At 36.8% G+C, this 24150-nt stretch overlaps 1 protein-coding gene across 1 annotated transcript in view; it reads left to right on the top strand.

Moving 5' to 3' along the window:
• Positions 1–24150, top strand: part of CFAP47 (cilia and flagella associated protein 47) — a 507416-nt gene that overhangs the window by 245906 nt on the left and 237360 nt on the right. Inside the window, exons 39-40 of the mRNA XM_040265344.1 lie at positions 2248–2336; positions 15759–15845. Coding sequence (XP_040121278.1) covers positions 2248–2336; positions 15759–15845 — 176 coding nt within the window. The remainder of the gene's footprint in view (positions 1–2247; positions 2337–15758; positions 15846–24150) is intronic.

The raw sequence follows: 24150 nt of genomic DNA, 5'->3' as shown, positions 1-24150 counted from the left end.
TGTTGCTGCAAATGGCAAAAAAAAAAAAAAAAAAAAAAAAAGAAAAAATATATATATATATATGGCTTCACAGGTGGCGCTAGTAATAAAGAATCTACCTGCCAGTGCAGGAGACACAAAAGACGTGAGTTCAGTCTCTGGGTTGGGAAAATCCTCTGGAGAAGGGAGTAGCCAGCCAGCCCAGTATTTTTGCTTTGAAAATCCCATGGACAGAGGAGCCTGGTGTGCTACAGTCCATGGAGTCTCAAAGACTTGGACACGACTAAGCAACTGAGCACACATACACTGACACACATATAAACAAATAAATATATATGTATTATACACACACACCCCACATCTTCATTAACCATTCATCTGTTGATGGACACTTAGATTGCTTCCATATCTTGGCAATTGTAAATAATGCTGCTTGAATGTTGGGGTGCATGTATTTATTCAAATTAGTATCTACATTTTCTTTGGATATATACCCAGAATGGAATAGCTGGATCATATGGTAGTTCTATTTTTGGACTTTTGAGAAACCTCCATACTGCTTTCCACAGTGACTGTGGTGATTTACCTTCCCACCAACCGTAAAAGGGTTCCCTTTACTCCACATCCTTGCCAGCATTTGTTATTTGTGTTCTTTTTGATAATGGCCATTCTGACAGATGCTAGATGATATCTCATTGTGGTTTTGATACACATTTCTCTTATGATTAGCATCTTCTCATGTGCCTGTTGGCCATCTGCATTTTGAAAAGACTTGTGTTGAGTACTGTTTTAAGGTTGTCTTTTTAGGATTATATTTGTGCTTTATATAAAGGAGTCATTCACTATGTGTATAGCAATTTACATGACCTTCTGCCATGGAGACTTGTGATTTAAGTTAAAGCACTCCCTGGGCCTATGTCTGTTTTTTGTTTGAATTAAGGTTTGGTGATTTACAAAGCAAAGAAAATGTTTCTGTTTCTGATAGGAACAACTATCAATTTATCTTTAGGGTGCTCTGGAGCAAATCCATTAAAAAGATAATGCTAAGACTGGCATTTAGTGAGAGGTAATCATGTTCCAGTCAGAGTTCTAAAGTGTTACTACCTCAAAGGATGGGGGAGAAGGATTTTTAAATCTCTGTAAAATAGTTTTGATATTGTTATGATTGACTTTGTGTAGTCATTAGTTTGTCTACATATTATTTTCTACCTTGGCTGTATGGCAAAGAAGTATATTTATGTTGCCAGATTTTCATATGGATTATGAAAAATCATAGGTGTGCAGTGGCTTGAGTGGGAGGTAAAGAGAATGACTCTAGAAGGCCACTTTGTGTGAGGAGAGCATTAAGACACTCACCTGGACAGAATGGCTTATTCAATAAGGACACCCGGAACAGAAAGCACATGTTTGATTGTCACTGAGATACTATTGTGATCTTCTGATTTCCTCCTGAATTCTTACATTTCCCAACACTCTCACACAAATTCTCTGTAAAAAACATTGCTTTGCCACGTGTGTTTAAGAGACACGGATGGATGGCGTTAGCCTGTCATTATCATGGCTCTGGGGCAGAAAAGCTGACACTTGGACCTTATATGATCTCTGTTTACTTCTCCATTTGGCCACTCATGGTCTTAGACATCAGGAAATAATTGGATAATAATGGAGAAATAAGGTAAGATCCTGATTAGTCTAGAGGTGTGGAATTCCTAAAATCTTTTCTTTCATGGAAGTCTTGAGTAATTTAAGTTTTATATTTGTGCTTTTATTACAGTAAAAATATATCAGTACAGCCACTGCATTAGAAACACAGGCATGTCACAGTCACACATGTTCCAACACAGATATCACAGATATTCTTGCACTCGCACACCAGTGTGCACATGTGCACACACACCTGCCTCTTCTTTATGTCATGTGTATTCAGGACACACACACACACACACACACACATATATATATGATGGATTAATTTGCAAATGTAAAATCATGCTCAGTCATGAACAAAATGAATTTTAAGGAAATAAATTTAGGAGACAGTATTGTGACAAATCATTCAGTTGTTAGCATAGTACTATGGATCAGTGATGAGGTAAATCTATTTTTATTTTTTCCCACTCAGATTTTGGCAGTATAATGTTTATATAAATTAATCTCTGAAATGTTTCAATGGACAGGGTTTTAGATACTTTAAGCCTATATTTTATAGTTGAGGATATTCTTTTTTGTTATTATCATATAGTATGTTTTATTTCTTTTTTACCTTAGGAAACTATAAAATGCAAATCCCCATGTTATAAATGGAAAGAAGTTACTGTGAAAGTTAAAAATCCCTTCCAAGCTTCTGGGGACTTCAAGTAAGTTATTGTTTTGGTGTAAATTCATTGCAATTAGCCATATCCAGTCTTAAGAGAAGTTATGTGGTTTTCTTAAATGTGAACCATTTTGAGGAGAAACTTTGCATATTTATATTACTATAATGTATAAGCATCAGCAGATAAAATAGAACAAATAATGAAGGTAAATCAGTTTTCCTTGAAATGCTGTTTCATCTCTACAAAGCTAATGCTGATTGTGGCAAACTTATTAATTTTGCCAATAAGCTTTATCTTTATTGAAATGTATAGTTCTTTCAATTTCTTAAAATTTATAAGTAATAGACTTTTAAACTTATAATTTCTTCCTGTTAATTTCCAAAAGTGAAATGTTGATTCAGGCAGAAAATTTATTTTCACCTAAAGCATCATGATTAATTAAAACTGCACGTCAAATGTTCATTTGTACATCTTTAGATTTAACAACAACAATAACAACAAAGTATATTTGAAATAAAAAGACAATAAAATGCTTAAGTTTTATTCAAGGTCCCAAATAGAAAATATCTTTCTATATATTTACATGTTGAGGGAGAAGATGGATAATTGTACCTTATTGTTGTTGTTTAGCTGCTAACTCGTGTCCCACTCTTCTACGACCCCATAGACTGTAGCCAGCCAGGCTCCCCTGACCATGGGATTTCCCAGGCAAGAATACTGGAGTGGGTTGCCATTTCCTTTACCAGGGAATCTTCCTGTCCCAGGGATTAAATCAGTGTTTCATGCATTGACAGGTGGATTCTTTATCACTGAGTTATCTGGAAAGCCCTTAATGATATCTTGTGCTCTGCTTAGTCGCTCAGTCATGGCCAACTCTTTGTGACTCTATGGACTGTAGCCTGCCAGGTTTCTCTGTCCATGGGGATTCTCCAGGCAAGAGTACTGGAGTGGGTTGCCATGCCCTCCTCCATACCTTACATACTCCTTAAATTATGAATGCTGTTTCTACCAACTTTAAAAGTCAAATTCTTACAATACTTGTGTTGCTTGGAAATTGTATGTATGCTTATTATATTAGTATTTGATAATTTTCAGTTTTTAAATTACTATATGTCTAGGATTTTGGTAATTTCTTATTAACAATATCATTTATTATTGAGAAAACAAAAATTCTTTTGTTAAAAGTTATTGGTGAATTTATGGTTCCCATATTCAGTGAGGGAGAATTTTATTTACTGTAATTTTATTAAAATGTTATATCAGAATGTAAGGAACAAAAAAAAATATCAGAATATATGGCATTAATCCAGTATTAAAATATACCCTTAATGAACCAAATGACTGACTGCAGTTCTTCAGAGAAAATCAAGATCAAATATGTTAACTCTTATTCTAGTGGTAAAATTGAAAGAAAATCTCAAATTTCCTAGCATTGGTAGGATATTATAATTGTATGTTTCTCCAAAAATAAAATGTCATTGTTATTTTATGGTTTGCATGCGTGCATGCATGCTAAGTCACTTCAGTCGTGTCTTACTCTTTAAGACCCTATGGACTGTAGCCTGCCAGGCTGCTCTGTCTGTGTGATTCTCTAGGCAGAACTACTAGAGTGGGTAGCCATTCCCTCCTCCAGGGAATTTTCCTGTCCCAGGAATCAAACCTGTGGCTCCTACATTGCAGGTAGAATGTTTACCACTGAGCCATCAGGGAAGCCAATTTTATGATTTATCTCAGATGTAATTAAAATTGTTACTTCTTGTGAGAAATACATGGTTTGGTAAAGGACAAGATTATTTGTTGGAGTCTTTTGACTCCTTCATCTCTTATGTGAATGTGGCCCTCAAACTTAGGTAATAGGCATATAAATCATGAAAATTTAAGACCACTCACAAAATCTGTAAAATCAATATTTTATGGTAAACATACATTACTTTTAAAGATAAAATGCAATAAAAGAGAATGAGAGGAAATTTAATGCCAAATAATTCACATAGACTATTTTAATGTTATAAACAATAAAACAAGTGACCATGTTTTTCATATTGCTTACAAAAATGATCAGAATTTTATTATGAATAATCTCATATTAAATCTATTTTCAAATAAAATTTAAAATTTCAGAAAATTTTCCAAAAAATTGTATGCAGCACAGTGGCCAGATTTGATCCTACTTTATCAAAATTTAACAACACTTTTAACAAAAAAGGTGACCCAGTCTAAATTTAAACATTTATTTTTTATTGAGATATGCTTGATATACAATATTATATATTCATAAATGCAATATAGTGATTCACAATTTTTAAAGGTAATGCTCCATTCGTAGTTATTATAAAATATTGGCTCTATTCTCTGTGCTGTAAAACATATACTTATAGCTTACTTATACATGGTAGTTTACATTTCTTAATCCCCTATCCAGTGTAGATTTAAGAGAGATAGAATTAGCTCTCACACCTCTGTGTACCAGATCTGAAATTCCTCTTTGGCAGAATACAAGTATTTCATGCTGTATAATGCTTTTTTTACATGTTGTAAAGTTTGGTTTACTAGTATTTGGTTGAAGATTTTACATTTATAACCACAGGATTTACTTTCTTTTCTTGTGATGTATTTATCTGTTTTTTATATCACTAATAATAGCTTTAGAGAAAGATTTGGGAAGTGGTCCTTTCCATTCTATTTTTGGGGAGAATTTGTGAAGGATTGGTATTAATTCTTTTAATGTTTGCTAGAATTCACAACTGAAGCCATCTGTCTCTGAGCTTTGTTTTGTGGGAACTTTAGTTTATTACTAATTCCATCTCTTTGCTTGTTATGGCTTAATCAGATTTTCTGTTTCTTCTTGAATCGGTTTGGTCGTTTGTGCCACTCTAGGAATTTGTACATTTCTTCTAAATTATCTAAGTTGTTGGCATGGAATTTTACATAGAATTCCCTTATAATCCTTGTTTTTTTTCTTTTTTTTTTCTGCAAAAGCAGTTGTGATGGCCCTTCTTCCATCCCTTATTTTAGTAATTTGATTTTTCTCTGCTTTATTCTTGATCAGTGTAGGTAAAGATTTATTAATTTTCTTGATATTTTCAAAGACCCTTCCCCTAGTTTCTTTGATATTTTCTATTATTTTTCTTTATTTAAAAACATTTGTGGTATAATTGATATGAAAAAACTGTACATTTAAAGTATATAATTTGATGAGTTTGGATGTATGCATGTACCATGATGCTACCACAACAATTAAAGCAATAAGCATACTCATCACTTCCAAAAGTTTCCTTGTATTCCTTTTTTCTTTTCTATGTTAAGAATTCTTAACATGAGAATTGCAGTCTTAACAAATGTTTTAGATAGAGCACAATACCACGTTGTTAGGTCTTCCCTGGTGGCTCAGCAGTAAAGAATCCACCTGCCAGTGTAGCAGATACAGGTTTGGGAAGATCCCCCGGAGGAGGAAATGACTATCCACTCTAGTATTCTTGGCTGGAAAATCCCGCTGGACAGAGTAGCCTGGTGGGCTACAGTCCATAGGGTCACAAAGAGTTGGACATGACTGAAGTGACTTAGCACACAGGCATGCATGATTAATGATGTTCACCATCTTTTCATGTGCCTTTGGCCATCTGTATGTCTTCTTTGGAAAGTGTGTATTCAGGTCTTCTGCCAGTTTTTAATCAGATTGTTTGTTTCTTTGCTACAGAGTTGTGTGAGATTGTTATATTTTGGATATTAGCTCCTTATCAGATAATTGATTTGCAAATATTTTCTCCCATTCAGAAGATTGCCTTTTATATTTTGTTGATGATTTCCTTTGCTGTGCAGAAGCTTTATATTTTGATGTAGTCCCACTTCTTTATTTTTGCTTTTGTTGCTTTTACTTCTGGTGTCAAGACTCAAAATATCACTAAGACCTATATCAAGGAGTTTACATAAGCATGTGTTTTCTTCTAGGAGTTTATAGTTTTAGGTCTTATGCTCTGATCTTTAATCTATTTTTGAGTAATTTTTGTGTATGGTATAAAATAGTGGTCTAGTTTCATTCTTTTACATGTGGCTGATTTGTTTTCCCAACACCACTTACTGAAGAAACTGTCCTTACCCTCTTGTATATTTTTGGCTCCTGTGTTGTAAATTAATTTATCATATATGTGTGGATTTATTTCTCGGCTCTCTATTCTGTTCCATTGATCCAAGTGTCTGTTTTTGTGCAAATATCATACTGTTTTAATTACTATAGCTTGATATTATTTGAGATCGGAGAGTGTGACACTTCCAGCTATGTTCACTCATCTCATTTTTACAATGTTTTTTCTTTTCTTTTTTCCTCTCTTTTGGCTTATTTCATTAAACATTTGTTGATGCATTTAATTGTGTACCTATATGTATGTGATTGTTTATTTTTCTTTATTCATTTTTCTCTCTGTTCTTCAGACTGCATAATCTCTATCAGTCTTGAGGTTTGTTAATTCTTCTTTTTCCTACCAATTCAAATCTCCTGAGCCCCTCTAGTGATTTTTTAAAATCTGTTATTGTAGTTTACAAATCCAGAATTTCCATTTGGTTCTTTTATTAATTTCATCATCATGCTTTCCTTTACTTCTTTAGTCATAGTTTCCTTAGTTTTTAAAGACATTTACAATGGCTATTTTGAGATGGTTTTCTGTTAAATATGATAGCTGATCACTCTATCAAGCAACTTTTCTTGCATACCTGTTGTTTCTTTGCTTGTTTCATAATTTTTATGTTGGAAACTGGACATTTTTGAAAATACATTGAATTCCTGTCTCATCTCCCACATGATTTTTAGTGTTGTTTGCTTGTTTAATTTTTTACTACCTGGCTGGCTTATTTTAAAGATGTTTACTCCCCCTTCTCCTCAAAAAAATGCCCCATATACATAGTGTGAACCTTCTAATATTGCTTCTAGGGGATACAGTCTTGACTATGCCCACAATCACTCTTGGATAATTATGATTTTGGCATAGCTTTCTTTGACCATGTCTTTCTGTGTCCACACTTAGCTATTAAATTTCCCTGATTTGAATTCTGTGGAAGGCATAAATTGCTCCTCAGACTAATTCAACAAAGCCAGCTCCTTTGAAATAATAGTCCCTTAGGTCAATGTTTGAGATTTATTCTGTCTCCACAAGGGCTCCTCTCACTTGTCTCTTTCCCCAGTTTTCTCCAACAAACTAGCAGGGTTCCTCCTAATTGCCTTTCACCACAACTGCACTAGTTTTAAGAGCACCCTTGGGTTTATCTTCACTTGTTTTCGAAAATGAAATCAGGTCCTTTGTGAAGAGATTAAAAGCTATATGTCTTAAGGTCAGCTTCTCCCTCTAGGTAAAATTTCTGAGCCATGACTGTGTTGGTAGAAAGGGGGACAGTGGCAAACTTTTCTTGAAGTAACACCCTGATATTAGGACCTGAATGCTAGATGGGGTGGGGGGAAGTAGTTTCAGGTCTTCCTGGTTTGCTTCTCCCAGCATAAAACCACACTTTGTAAGCTAGGGCAATGGTGATTTCACATCTGTGCAGAGCTTGTGGTCCATGATTGGGTACTGGGCAGAAGAAAGAAGCCTCTTGGCTCCTCTCAGCTGCAACATGTACTTGGGGCAGGATGAGAAATGTTGATGTCATACATCTCTCAGAAAGATGGTTCTCCACCTGGGAGCTAAGAAACTAATGTGTCCTCTGTCCCTAGCTGTACTAGTCTGGAGTAGAGTTTCTTTCTTAATTGGGTGGGGAAGAAGGAGGGAGTGAGTAGTCTTGGTTCAAATGCCACAGACTACATCTTCTCTTTATTATTAATTGATTTATTTTTTTTGGCTGTGCTGGGTCTTCGTTGCTTTGTTGTGTGGGCTTTCTCTAGTTGCAGTGAGTGGGGGCTGCTCTCTTGTTGTGGTGTGTGGGCTTCTTATTGCAGTGGCTTCTCTTGTTGCAGAGCATGGGCTCTAGGGCATGTCAGCTTCAGTAGTTGTGATGCAGGGGCTTAGTTGCCCAGCGGCATGTGGAATCTTCCTGGACAAGGGATTGAACTCGTGTTCCCTGCATTAGCAGGTAGATTCTTTACCACTGGACCACTGGACTTCCTTACCATGGAGAGAAGTCCTACATCTTTGCTTACTGAATTTAGTAATTACTATTGAATAGTTTTTTTTTTAATTGGCTGTATCCCTTTAAGATCATTTCCAGAGAGTTTAAATAGTTGGTTTTTATATTTGAACTCATTTTTCTGAAAAGTGATCCATGGAGCTCTCATGCTGTTATGCTGAGAGCAGTGTTTGATCTAAGTTCTATTTTGTCTGTTATTAGTATAGCCAATCCAGTTCTCTTTTTGTTACTGTTTACATGGTATTTTATTATTCTTCTTTTGTTCCCAATCTGGTTGTGACTTTGAACCAATGTTTGTCTTTTTTCTAGTCTATTTTTTTTCCATTTAGTCCACCTCTGCCTTTTGATTAGAGTGTTAATCCCATTACACTTAATATAATCTGATACAGTACAGTTTAGTGTGCCTTTAAAAATTTCATTTCTTTTACTATATGTTTTCTAAATTTTTTCTCTGTAGTCATCCTGAAGATTATAATTAGCATGTTAATTTAAACAGTCTAGTTCATATCGACACTAACTCAATTTTACTGTAAACTTAGAAATTTTGCTTCAATGTATCTCCTTTTCCTAGCCTCTTGTTAGTGCTATTATTGTTATACTCATTACATCTTTATAAGTTATAAGCCCATAAAATAGTTTTATATTTATTGTCTGACACTGTTTATTTAAAATCAGAAAGGACAACAAAAAGGGTACATTGCAAATAAAGTACATTTATAATTTGTTTTATAGAGTTGCCTGTGTAGTTAACTGTATGTATGCTTTTTATTTCATCATGTGGTTTACAGTTCATTTCTAGTGTCCTTTTACTTTAGCCTAAGGGAATTCTTGTAGTATTTTTTGTAGGATAGGTCTGTTAGCAATGAATTCTTTCATTTTTTTATTTGGTAATATTTTAATTTCTCCTTAATTTCTGAAGGATAGTTTTGCTGTATATAGTATACCTTATTGATAATTGTTCAGCATGCTGTATACATCATCCCATTGCATTTTGTTCTTTAGGTTTTAAATGGGAATTTAATTCTTAATCTTATTGAGGAGCAACATAGGTGTTGAGTCACTTGTCTTCTGCTTCTTACTGTGTCTTGGCCTGTCAATGACTTGACTCTTATTGTCTAGTTATGGATCACCTTGAATTTATCCTTCACAGAATATTTTGTACTTCTTAGATGTGTAAATTAATATTTTTATCAAATTTTGAAAGTTTTCCTCATTTATTTCGTCACATTTTCTGTCTGCTCTTTTTTTTTCTCTTGTCTTTTGGGATTCTGATTAGGCTTAAGTTTGGCTGTCTGATTGTGTCCCGTGGTTCTCTGAGGCTCTGTTAATTTGTCTTCATTCTTTTTTCTTTCGATTGTTTAGAAGTAATCATTTTATTTGACCTATCTTCAAGTGTACTCGTTCTTTTGTCACTTCAAACCTGCAGTTGAGTCCCTCTACTGCTTTTTTTACTTCAGGTATCGTGCTTTCTAAGTCCAGAATTTATAATTAGTTCTTTTGTATAATTTCTCTGTACTGATACTCTTTACTTGGTGAGACGTAATTGTCTCTGTCACTAGAGAAGAGAATGGCAAAACAACAAACTGGGTAGAATTCTTAAAGATATGGGAATACCAGACCACCTTACCTGACTCCTGAGAAACATGTATGCAGGTCAAGAAGCAACAGTTAGAACTGGACATGGAACAAAGGACTGGTTCCAGATTGGGAAAGGAGTACGTCAAGGCTGTATAGTCTCACCTTGTTTATTTCACTTATATGCCAAGCTAGATAAATCAGCTGCAATCAAGATTGCTGGGAGTAACATCGCCAACTTCAGATATGCAGATGATACCTCTCTGAGGGTAAAAAGTGAAGAGGAACTAAAGAGCCTCTTGATGAGTGTGAAAATGGAAAGTCAAAAAGCTGGCTTAAAACTCAACATTGAGGATGTTGAGAAAAGGGAACCCTCTTACACTGTTGGTGGGAATGCAAACTAGTACAGCCACTATGGAAAACAGTGTGGAGATTCCTTAAAAAAATTGCAAATAGAGCTGCCTTATGAACCAGCAATCCCACTGCTGGGCATACACACCAAGGAAACCAGACTTGAAAGAGACACATGTACCTCAGTGTTCATCACAGCACTGTTTATAATAGCCAGGACATGGAAACAACCTAGATGTCCATCAGCAGATGAATGGATAAGAAAGCTGTGGTACATATACACAATGGAGTATTACTCAGCCATTAAAAAGAATACATTTGAATCAGTTCTAATGAGATGGATGAAACTGGAGCCGATTATACAGAGTGAAGTAAGCCAGAAACAAAAACACCAATACAGTATACTGACACATATATATGGAATTTAGAAAGATGGTAATGATGACCCTTCATGCAAGACAGCAAAAGAGACACAAATGTATAGAATGGACTTTTGGACTCTGAGGGAGAGGGAGAGGGTGGGATGATTTGGGAGAATGGCTTTGAAACATGTATACTATCATGTAAGAAACGAAGTGCCAATCTATGTTCGATACAGGATACAGGATGCTTGGGGCTGGTGCATGGGGATGATCCAGAGAGATGATATGGGGTGGGAGGTGGGAGGGGGATTCAGGATTGGGAGCTTGTATACACCCGTGGTGGATTCATGTCAATGTATGGCAAAACCAATACAGTATTGTAAAGTAAAATAAAGTAAAAATAAAATTTTATAAAAAATAAAAAATAAATAAATAAACTAAGATCATGGCATCCAGTCCCAGAACTTCATGGCAAATAGATGGGGGAAAATTGAAAACAGTGACAGCTTTTATTTTCTTGGGCTCCAAAATCACTGTAGAGAGTGACTGCAGCCACAAAATTAAAAGATGCTTGCTCCTTAGAAGGAACACTATGACAAAACTAGACAGCATAGTAAAAAGCAGAAACATCACTTTGCCGACAAAGGTCTGAATAGTCAAAGTTATAGTTTTTCCAGTAGTCATGTATAGATGGGAGAGTTGGACCATAAAGAAGGCTGAGCACCGAAGGATTGATGCTTTTGAATTGTGGTGCTGGAGAAGACTCTTGACAGTCCCTTGGACAGCAAGGAGATCAAACCAGTGCATCCTAAATGAAATCAACCCTGAGTATTCATTGGAAGGTCTAATGCTGAAGCTGAAGCTCCAGAACTTTGGCCACCTGATAAGAAGAGCTGACTCACTGGAAAAGACCACGATGCTAGGAAAGATTGAGGGCAAGAGGACAAGGGGGTAACAGAAGTTGAGATGGCATCACCAACTCAGTGGATATGATTTTGAGCAAACTCCCAGAGACAGTGAAGGTGAAGGACAGGGAAGCCTGACATGTTGTAGTCTGTTGAGTCACGAAGAGTTTGACATGACTTGGTGACTGAACAACAGGTCCTTGTGACTGAACAACAGGTGACTGAACTGAAGGTCCTTGACATGTTTTGGGACTCTACTGAGCTATTGCAATTTCTCCTATGGGTGTCTTGTCTCCAGATCTTCCTTTTATGTTTTCTCAGGCTCTTACTTGATCCAATTGCTATGGCAGCCTCAGGCATAATTGTTACTGATTTTTTTCAACAAACATCCTAGGAATAGTTGTTTTCCTTTGAGTCAGTTGCTTGAATTAAAGCAACACAGTGCATATTGAGTTCTTCTTGGGAGCTTTGAGACAGATTGCACGGTAACAATGATGAGGGATGGGACTTCTTTTTGAAGAGCTCCAGCCTCAGTCTATTCCTTCCTGTGGCAGCAAGCCTGAGCATTTTTTACAGCTACCTTGGTTGCAAGGCAGTTCGATTTCAAGGCTACTGCAGAGCTATGGAGAGGAGGAGGGGAGTTACAACATAAAAATTACAAGGCTGCAAACCCTACTGTTCTTATCAAGGTTTGGAAGCTTTTTTTTTTTTTTGCTTTTTGCTTTGTCTTCATTACTGCATGCGTGTGCTCTCTACTTGCAGCAAGTGGAGGCTACTCTCTAGTTGTGGTGCACAGGCTGCTCATTGTGGTGGCTTCTCTTGTTGAGGAGCACAGGCTCTAGGCACACAGGCTTCAGTAGTTGAAGCATGTAGGCTCAGTAGTTGTGGCTCTCAGGCTTAGTTGTTCCCTGGAGTGTGGGATCTTTGAGGACCAGGGATTGAACCTGTGTCCTTTGCATTAGCAGGTGGATTCTTAAGCACTGGAGCACCAGGGAAGTCCCTGGAAACTTTTCTTGTGTAAACACCATTCAGATTGCTGCAAGCTTTTCTTTAGTTAGCTGCAATTCTGAGAAAGTTAATTTGGACAAATTTTTCCAGTGTTTTTAGTGGTTTTATATAGGTGTGAAAATGGTTATTCTAAACCATTCCCTGCTTTTGTTTTCCTAGTGGCCTGGTTTTATTATTTAAAATATGGTTTTTTGTTTTGTTTTGTTTTGTTTTAGATTGGACTCATGCCTCTCACAATGTGATCTCTGAGTCAGCAAAATCACCATCACCTGGGAGCTTATTAGAAAACCAGAATCTCAGGCCCACTCTAATGCAGTTGAATCAGAATCTGCATTGAACAACATCTCCAGAATATTTATTTGTACATTAATATTAAAGCAGTACTGGTATAATTCAAGAGTGATCAGAGTTTAACTCATAGACAGGCTACTTAAAAAATGTCTGGAGAGTTCAGTGGAGCCCATGCCAGACTTACTAACTCAGAATTCATACAAATATAAGCTTGGGAATCTGCATTTTGAACAAGCACTCCAGATGATAATAATGCACATTGAAATGTTAGGACCACTGATTTAGAAACTGCAGTAATCAAACAGGATCTATTTCTGTGTTAATGGCAGTTTATATTTCATTTTTAAAGTTAATATATGTATTTTGAGGAAAGTATGTTCATTGTAATTAAGCAGGGACCTTTTAAACAGAAGCATACAGAATGCTAGTTTATCTCAAAATGGAACATGTATAGTATGTGAAAAATCTAATATTTATTATGTTGGTTTAGTCTTTTTTATTTGTGAGTCAAATACTATTATGCCTGTGATTAATTTTTCGCCAGAACAAATTATTACCAAAATAAATTGCCCAATGATTCACCATGGATTTATAGAAATATAAAGAAATGTTATAAATGTTTTCTGCCTCATAATTTTATGAAATTTAAATGAGAATTTAGTGCATAACTTTAAATATAAATTGCTCTCTGGAGAGGATTTATTCCTACATTTGCTTAACTGTAAATTTATATAAGCAATTCTTCCAGTTTGATACATAACTTTCATCATTCATAGTTTACATTTTTTTACAGTTAATTTTGTCTTATTTAAAACTTTTTAGTATTTAATATTTATAAAATCCTTTACAACCCTTATATAAAGGCATCAGAAATAACAAGTTAAACCAAAAAGACAAAACTGATACCAACATTCAAACATTAAGATATATAAATGTATTGCATTTTAGTTTGTGTATGCGTGTTCATGAATGTGTGTGTATTTTTAGACTAAAATATTTGATTGATTTTATTACTGATCTATTTTCCACTATCAAGCTAATATTGTGAGATCTTAATAAGTGTTATATAATAAAAAAGATTTCTGTTAACAAATTAAGTTTAGATAAATCTGTTCTTAACAATATTATACAGATTCAGTTCAACTCTGCAAGAGGAATTAGGCATTTCTGACATGACTCTTCATGAAATCTTTACCCTACCACTAGGGTATCATTTCCACACTATTCTCCACTACATTGTGGGCAACCTAAGGCTTCAGTCAGTTCAGTCACTCAGTCGTGTCTGACTCTTTGCGACTCCATGGACTGCAGCACGCCAGGTCTCCCTGTCCATCACCAACTCCCAGAGCCTACTCAAACTCATGTCCATTGCATTCGTGATGCCATCCAACCATCTCATCCTCCGTCATCCCCTTCTCCTCCTGCCTTCAATCTTTCCCAGCATCAGGGTCTTTTCAGTTGAGTCAGTTCTTCACATCAGGTGGCCAAAGATTGGAGTTTCAGCTTCAGCATCAGTCCTTCCAATGAATATTCAGGACTGATTTCCCTTAGGATGGACTGGTTGGATCTCCTTGTAGTCCAAAGGACTCTCAAGAGTCTTCTCCAACACCACGGTTCAAAAGCATCAATTCTTCTGCTCTTAGCTTTCTTTATAGTCCAACTCTCACATGCATACATGACTACAGTCATGGAAAAACCATAGCCTGGACTAAACCGACCTTTATTGGCAAAGTAATGTCTCTGCTTTCTAATATGCTGTGTAGGTTGGTCATAGCTTTTCTTCCAAGGAGCAAGAGTCTTTTAATTTCATGGCTGCAGTCACCATCTACAGTGATTTTGGAGCCCCCAAAGATAAAGTCTCTCACTGTTTCCATTGTTTCCCCATCTATTTAACCTAAGGCTTGGAAGTTAGCATATTCATGTTTGTACTTTCCAGTACTTAGACCTACACCTAACATGTAATGGGGTCTCCATAACTGTTTCTTGAAGGAATGACCTTTTTTGTATAGGAAGGACTGAATTTCTGTTTGATTCCAGATGACGGCATAATTATCAATGCATCGATTTTACTAGGTACCCAAATTTTGTGTCCACTCCTGAGAGAAATATTTTTCTCTTCTAGACATAAGATTTTTGTTTTTGTTTAGTCGCTAAGTTGTGTTCAACTCTTTTGTGACCAGGGACTGTAGCCCACCAGGCTCCTCTGTCCAAGGGATTTGCCAGGGAAGAATACCAGAGAGGGTTGCCATTCCCTACTTCAGGGCATTTTCCTGACCTGGGATCAAACCTGCATCTCCTGCATTGGCAGGCAGATTCTTTACCACTGAGCCATCTGGGAAGTCCAGATTCAGTTCAGTTCAGTTCAGTTGCTCAGTCGTGTCCGACTCTTTGCAACCCCATGAATCTCAGCACACCAGGCCTCCCTGTCCATCACCATCTCCCGGAGTTCACTCAGACTCACGTCCATCGAGTCCATGATGCCATCCAGCCATCTCATCGAAGTCCAGATTAGAAATTATTAAATATGTATAACTCTGACAGTATATTAAGGTCAATGTATAATTTCCTCTTTCTTTTTGGAATATAATTTGGTTGGTCATTTTTGCTCTATGTTTCCTTGTTATGAGAATTCAGTGTTGACTTTACATATAAAAATATCATTTTTTTACCTGTTTCCATTCAACATTTTTTATTTCTTTTGAGTTACTGAATGAGAGCACATGGACTGTTTGAACTGTAATTTATTCTGATTCTAATTATATTTTATGATAAATGGAAATGATTTAAAGGAAGAATATTTTGTGGTCATCTGAGTTTTGTTACAGTAGAATTAAAAATAATCCTTTTTTCATGTATTTTAGTGTCATTCTGGTCGAATCCTCAACATTTATCTCTTTGCCATCCCAATTAACTGAATATGAAGAATCTGATGACTTCTTGAACCACCGGTAAATTTCTGTATATGCTCTTGATTATCTCAGGAAAAACTTTGAGAAATTAGCATTCAAGTAAATTTGTTACATAATTATGCACTAGTTTTCATTTATTTGAAATATTTATATTATATTATATATATTATTTATACTATTCACACTGTTATTCTTTTTATGTATTACTAGGTTTATGGACATGAAAATTGAATACATATGCACTTTATTAAATGCAATGGATCCCCATTATTCATGGTACTTATGGTATATAAAATTGCCACAAACAGTTAGTGAGTATTGCATCATTCCTCTGAGGAAAAATCTCTATAACCATATATATTGTAATTATAAATCTTAAAAACAACCCAACCTGGCAGATTCTACTTTCTTTATTTTACAAGGAGAAAATAAAGTTCAGAAGTGATAAAAAATGACTTACCTGAGGCAGTCCCACTGACAGGTACCAGAGAGGGTTTTAAACCCTGTCCTCCCACCTCAGAGCTAGAGCAGCTTGCACTTCTGTACTGCCCCGCCAATGTATCCATCCTCTACTCATCTAAGCTGGAGAGCAGAAACAAAAAAGCCCAGTGTCACCTTGTTTGACATCAGCTGGGAACTTGTTTGATCAGCTGCTGGAATTTTCCAGAACTCTGCACATGCCCACGAACAGTTGGAAAAGTACCAAGAGTATTGACTTTGGGGTTCCTAATCAGTTTTAGTGAGAAGATGAATTTGCAAATTTGAGACTGGTGGATCGTGAAGATTGACTGTATTTAAGCTTCTTTGATTCATGTTATAAAGTCTGTATTTAGTTTAGAAAGGAATTTTGACTTCTCAGTAGAGAAGCAGACATTTTTTAAAGTTAGATTGCCTTATATGTCTCATTGGCTTTAAACTATAGAATAACTATTTAAAGTGAAGTAGAATAAAACAATGTTATAAAGGTTGAAGAAAGCCAGGGAGAAAAAAAAATGTAGGTTTCTATTATAGAAGTGCATTTGTATGTTGATCTTTGCTATGGTGTTGTTAGTTTATTTTATAACATTGTCTCTGTGTAGTGCTTGGCAGCATCAGTGTCGTCCTTTTAGATGCAAAAACATTCCCAGTGGCAAGGATTTGGCAATGTTGATATCATAGGAATTCCAGTGTTAAAGTCATCAGAATCATTAAAATGATTGTACAGATCTTACTAAGATTAAAATGAATAGTTTGTTTTCCAAAGTGAATTCTATTACAGCCAGTCATTTTGGAGGATCATAAATATTGCATTTATTATAAGATATTTGATTTTTTTCCATTGATTTATATTCTGTGAGAAAAATTGATAAGGAGAAAACATTTTTCTTTGACAATTTGTTTCATTGGATGCTAATTTCATGCTTAACTAAGGCATTCAAACTCTTCCTTTATCATTTTGCTTTGTTGTTTTAGTTGCTCAGTTGTATACAACTCTTTGTGACTCCGTGTACTGTAGCCTGCCAGACTTCTCTGTCTATGGGATTTCCCAGGCAAGAACATTGGAATGGGTTGTCATTTCCTTCTCCATGGGACATTTTGCTTTAGTGAACAATAAAATATGAATTAATGCATTGATCTCTAAGGCAGCACTATAAATATCGTAGGAATAGATTATTATTGGCATTTATGTTAATTTCTTTGTAGATGGAATGCTACTTTTAAATGCTTAAAAAACTTCAGTAACCAATTCTCCTGAAATTTTTTTCAATCCCTTGTTTCTTGATCAAGAAGTTGCTTTGTGGTCACAGATTTTGCCTGAATGGCTTTGAAACAGTTTCTTCACATTAATTGTGAATAATATCAGTTTAGTTCATTTCAGTCGCTCAGTCATGTCCAACTCTTTGTGACCCCATGGACTGCAGCACTCCAGACTTCCCTATACATCACCAGCTCCCGGAGCTTGCTCAAACTCATGTCTGTAGAGTTGATGATGCCATCCAACCATCTCATCCTCTGTCGTCCCCTTCTCCTCCTGCCTTCAATCTTTCCCAGCATCACGGTCTTTTCAAATGAGTCATTTCTTTGCATCAGTGGCCAAACTATTGAAGCTTCAGCTTCAGCATCAGTCCTTCCAATGAATACTCAGGACAGATTTCCTTTATGATGGACTGGTTTGATCCCCTTGCAGTCCAAAGGAGTTTCAATAGTCTTCTCCAACGCCACAGTTCGAAAGCATCAATTCTTTGGCACTCAGCTTTCTTCACAGTCCAACTCTCACATCCATACACGACCACTGGAAAAACCATAGCCTTGACTAGATGGATCTTTGTTGGCAAAGTAATGTCTCTGCTTTTTAATTTGCTATCTAGGTTGATCATAACTTTTCCTCTGAGGAGCAAGTGTCTTTTAATTTCATCGCTGCAGTCACCATCTGCAGTGATTTTGGAGCCCAAGACACTAAAGTATCTCACTGTTTCCACTGTTTCCCCATCTATTTGCCATGAAGTGATGGGACCAGATGCCATGATCTTCGTTTTTTGAAGAATCTGTAGTATTCTAATTAAATGTAGCCAATTCTCAAAGAAATGCTATAGATATCTGTGAGCAGAAGTAACTCAAAGTTAGATCCTTTTAATGAAGAGAAAAAGTGAGTCCACCTTCATAATTTGAAACACAGTTTGGAAATTCTGTATCCAAATATTACCATGATTTTTTCATACAATGTTCTGAAATGGTTTTAGTTAGACCTAACATTCCAGAATTATTGAAGCTATCGATTCTCAAGCTACAGGTAAAGGTATCTTTTTTATGTTATGCTTCTCAAATCAAAAGCAAAATTGAACAAGTATGAAAGCATTTATAAGTTAATTTTGAAAAGGAAGGAAACTTTGGAAATACTCATCCAAAACAATTCCCAGCTCAGCCTGAAGTATCACTTAAGAAGTGTGTCTACCACAGTCTCAAACTTTATTGATCATTGTTTCCCATATAGGCTCTTCCATTTGTTTTTATAACACTCTACTGTCTTAATTCATCTTTCAGATCTTCCTGTGAGAAAAGAAACATAAAGATGCAGTGACATTGAGCACTGGGTCAGGGAAAGCATAGTCAGGCTTCGGCAGATGAGCTCTCAAAGAAGAAATTCGAGCTGCTAGTTTAAAGGACTGCATATTTACTCCTGTGCATCTCTGTAAAGACTGTCTCCCAAACCAAAAGCAAGGACGAGACTTACAAAGGCTAAAGTCACACAGTTTCTCAAGGAAAAGGGCTGGTCTTTAGTATGTCATGTCATTTCAGCACTGATATGGACAGCTGAGCTCCTAGTTCATACACTGAGTTGTGATCAGATCATCTCAAGTTCACCAAAGAGGCTGCTTTTCTGACAATTCAAAACAGATTTATTAGAAGCATTGCTATAGCTCCTTCTGGGGTCCTGATGGCTTGTTCTGTGGCCTGGTCTCTAGGTCTTATCATCCAATTAGCTTAGGGAGATTTTTAAATACACTTTTATTGTTCTCTTATATTATATATGTTATATACATTAAGAGAACAAAGTATTTAAAAATCTCCATAAGCTAACTAGATTTTTTTTCTTGGAGCTCCTTACAAATATCCTTGTTTTTCCTCTTTTAGTGCACACTCTGCACTTCCCCACTAATGTTAAAATTCTGCATGAACACATAATTGGCCAATGGCATATGAGAAGTGCTGACTTTTTTTCAAGTGGTAGCTTTAAGACCCATTGAGTAATTTTTCCTGTCCCCATTCCCTGCTACAATTATTAGAGAGGCACATTTAGGAATGGAGGCCTCCTTCACCAAGGAACTCTGAGTGTATCCTCTCCACCTAAAATGGATATGTATTGTGAGCAAGAAGTAAACTATTGTGTTAATCCAGTGAGATGTGGGGTTGTTAACTATAGCATGACCTAGCACATACTAATGGATGCTTCTCTTCAGAGTCGCTTCAGTTAATGTCTCCCCACATGATAATCTCTTTTCAAATGAGACATAAAGTGCTGAAACTATCTTTCAGGTGGCATTAAAAAAATGATTTCCTATTAAAAATTTAAAAAAAGTTTCTGTAAACTGTTCTTCTTTAGCCTACCAGGCTCCTCCATCCATGGGATTTTCCAGACAAGAGTACTGGAGTGGGTTGCCATTTCCTTCTCCAGGGGATCTTTCCAACCCTGGGATTGAACCCAGTTCTCCTGCATTGCAGGCAGACGCTTTACCATCTAAGCCACCAGGGAAGCCCTTCTTAAGCATTGGATACATATAAAACAACACATTGGAGACCACATGCATGAGGAAACTATATTCATCACATATTTTGCTTTATGGGAACATGATCCATGAGCACAAGTAAGAGCAGTTAAGAAGTTTTTATTCTAATTAAATCCCAAGGATTATCAGAAAGAATCAGGACAGGAGACTGATTTTAGCCATACTTTAAAATTGAGTGATAGATAGATCAGCAGTGCTCAGAAAGGAGCACTTTGTAAATAATTTCCTTCAGTGATATGACTTGCTATTTTTTCCAGCAGTGTTGAATTATATATCACTCAATAGATTTTTACTAAGTGGCACCTCAAGCATTTTCTTAGTACTGGAGAAGTGTTGGGATAAATAAGTCACAGATCTGGACCTAAAGTTGCCAGCCATCAAGCAGAGAAGAAGAAAAAAAAATCCACCCAAATGGAGACAGTTGTATAGGGCAGAATGCATTCAGTAGTATGTGTTATACTGAGAAAACAATGCACAAACACACACACACACGTGTGTGTCATGTGTTCTGAGCTGATTGGCAAGGAATATCACTATGTAGATATTTTTGTGATTTATGTGGAAGAGAAGACACTGTTGAAGAAAAATGAGGTCCTAGTAACTTTTTTTCCATGCATACACCATATTCTCCTTTATCTTGTACAGATTGGGATCTGAAATAATAGTACGATCTGATGGCCAGAATCTGGAACAAGGGGAGAACTCTCCTACAAGTGTAGAAGGATCATGGGAAGAGGGAATAGCAGAAGCTTTGGGGGAGTAGGGGACAGTCAAGTGAGGGGAAACCACCAGGAAATCCCAGAATTACAAGACATATGGTTATAAATATGGACTATAGGTTTAGCATAGGAAAGTGTGAGTTCAAGTTGAAGAGGTGTTGAAGTGTTTACCATTCTACTTTGTACTTATTTCTTACAGAGTTACTTTGCATGGCAGACTGCATACTCTGTGAACTTAGGGATTTCATCATTCATCCTTGTTCCTAGAAGAGTTAGGCCCAGAATAGCCACCCAAATGAAAGTAGGTCCTGGTAGAGATATCTTTCTGAGTCCTGATTCTTGCCCAAACCTGACTGCCCCCCCCAAAAAAAAGCTGGTTTTTGGAGAACCATGATTTTAAAATATTTCATTTTACTACACTGAATAATTAGTAACAGACTTCGCCAAGTCTGTAAGGAAAGTAGAGTGAATCAAAAGCCAGATGTATATACTAAGAGTGACAACCTGCCATGATCCTCTTGCTCTAGATTAGGGTTTCATACTTGGGTTTAATGTTTTAATGCTCTTTGGAAGTCTGATGAAGCCTAATCTATTTCAAAAAATAGTGTTTTTACAAACACATAAATAACAAGGATTATAGAATGTCTTAATCTCCTTGGGCTACCATAAAAAAATACCACAGAATGGGTGGCTTAAACAACAGAAATTTATTTCTCACAGTCCTGGAGACTGGGAAGTCCAAGGTGCCAGCAAGTTAAGTTTCACTCTGAGGCCTCTTTTTTTGGCTTATTGGCAGCAGCCATCTCACTGGGTGCTCACATGTCCTCTTCTTCATGCACACATGGAGAGAGAGAGGGTGAGCTCACTGGTCTCTCTTCTAATAAGGATGCTAATTCTTTATTAGAGTCTTATCCTTATGGCCTCATTTGACCTTAATTTGCCTTACAATATGCCCTATCTGGGGCTTCCCTGGTGGCTCAGTAGTTAAGAATCCACCTGAAATGCAGGAGACACAGGAAACATGGGTTCGATCCCTGGGTCAGGAATATCCCCTGGAGAAGGGCATGGCAACCCACTCTACTCTTCTTGCCTGGAGAATCCCATGGACAGAGGAGCCTGGTGGGCTACAGTCCATAGGGTCGCAAAGAACTGAACACTCCTGAGGTGACTGAGCAGGCCCACATGCCCTATCTCCAAACACAATCATTTTGAGAATTAAGACTTCAACATAGAATTTAAGGGTGACACAGTTCAGTCCATAGCACAGAGGAAAGTAATAGTCTGGTAGAGTACTGTATCAAAATGTTTAAAACTTGTAGTATATTAAAATATATACTTCATTAACACAATGCATAGTAACATCTACTGGTAGAGATAACTACCACACTTTGAAAGTAGCAGTGAAAATAAATAATAGCTAAATATATGCACAAGAAGTGAAATGTGATGTAAAGATACTTGTGTACAGCTAATACTATGTAATTTGATTTCAGTTGCTATTGAGAGTCAGTGGACATAATGGTGGAATTTTTTTCCCCATTTTAATTCACAGATCACTTTCTTTGTACGACACATTAGCAACCCTCATTTTAGAGACTTCTCAGCTGTTCAGGAGCCAAAGTTGTACAAAAAACATCAAACATTCTATTTTAACTGCCCCCTGGATGGTCATGGGACCTGATTTTGATCCACTTCTGGACACATGGAGGATGGAATGAATCTAAAAATTGATTCTCTTATATTCCTTCATGTGATTCATAAAAACTAGACTTGAACCAGAGAATTTGCTGCTTGATTTGGATGTAGCCCTGAATGCCAGCCCAGAAGTATGAATGATTATAACAAAGATCTTCCTTCCCTGCTGGAGAAACTTGAGAAGGAAGTCTTTCTTAGAGCTGATTTATTCATGCTTTGACTCACTTGTAGCTCAGGTGGTAAAGAACCCACTTGCAATGTGGGAGACCTGGGTTCAATCCCTGGGTTGGGAAGATCCCCTGGAGAAAAGAAAGGCTACTCACTCCAGTATTCTGGCCTAGAGAATTCCATGGACTGTATAGTCCATGGGGTCCCAAAGAGTCACTTTCACTGACTAGAAGCAGTTCAATGTCACTTTGATTATTTGAGCTTGAAAAGAGCTATATACCACTATTGCAGAGGAAAATAGTGTGCCATCCCTTTCCACCTCATAAGTATTAATAGGTTCCACACCCTGATTTAGACCCATTACTAAATTAGCAGAAAATATTCCATTACTTGACCTACAGTGTTTTGTATAATTTTAGCCTCTTTTGATGCTTTTTTTCCTTAAGACCAAGGCTTCCTCTTCCATAACTGCATAATCAGTGAGCATCTAGGAAAATTATAGTGTGGATTAAGGTATAGGGATTAACAAAAGTGTAACCGAGTGGTTTCTCTTCTGTTTTGAAGTGTGAAAGATACTCGTTCTATAATCAAAGTGGGTTTATCACCACATTTTTAGGGTCATGAAAATGCACTTCAGTTCAGTCGCTCAGGCGTGTCCGACTCTTTGCAACCCCATGAATCGCAGCACACCAGGCCTCCCTGTCCATCAGCAACTCCTGGAGTTCAGCCAAACTCATGTCCATTGATTTGGTGATGCCGTCCAACCATCTCAGCCTCTGTCATCCCCTTCTCCTCTGGCCCTCAATCTTTCCCAGCATCAGGGTCTTTTCAAATGAGTCAGCTCTTTGCATCAGATGGCCAAAGTTTTGGAGTTTCAGCTTCAACATCTGTCCTTCAATGAACACCCAGGACTGATCTCCTTTAGGATGGACTGGTTGGATCTCCTTGCAGTCCAAGGAACTCTCAAGAGTCTTCTCCAACACCACAGTTCAAAAGCATCAATTCTTATGTGCTCAGTTTTCTTCATAGTCCAACTCTCAAATCCATACATGACTACTGGAAAAACCATAGCCTTGACTAGATGGACCTTTATTGGCAAAGTAATGTCTCTGCTTTTTAATATGCTGTCTAGGTTGGTCATAACTTTTCTTCCAAGGAGTAAATGTCTTTTAATTTCATGGCCACAATCACCACCTGCACTGATTTTGGAGCCACCCAAAATAAAGTCTGCCACTGTTTCCACTGTTTCCCCATCTGTTTGACATGAAGTGATGGGACCAGATGCCATGATCTTAGTTTTCTGAAAGCTGAGCTTTAAGCCAACTTTTTCACTCTCCTATTTCACTTTCATCAGGAGGCTCTTTAGTTCCTCTTCACTTTCTGCCATAAGAGTGGTGTCATCTGCATATCAGGTTATTGATATTTCTCCTGGCAATCTTGATTCCAGCTTGTGCTTCCTCCAGCCCAGCGTTTCTCATGATGTACTCTGCATTTAAT

Source organism: Oryx dammah, unplaced genomic scaffold (genome assembly GCF_014754425.2).
Source record: "Oryx dammah isolate SB20612 unplaced genomic scaffold, SCBI_Odam_1.1 HiC_scaffold_23, whole genome shotgun sequence".
In the NCBI taxonomy this organism is placed as follows: Eukaryota; Metazoa; Chordata; class Mammalia; order Artiodactyla; family Bovidae; genus Oryx; species Oryx dammah.
The sequence above is the reverse complement of the archived record's forward strand: the minus strand, read 5'-3'. Positions and strand labels throughout refer to the sequence as shown.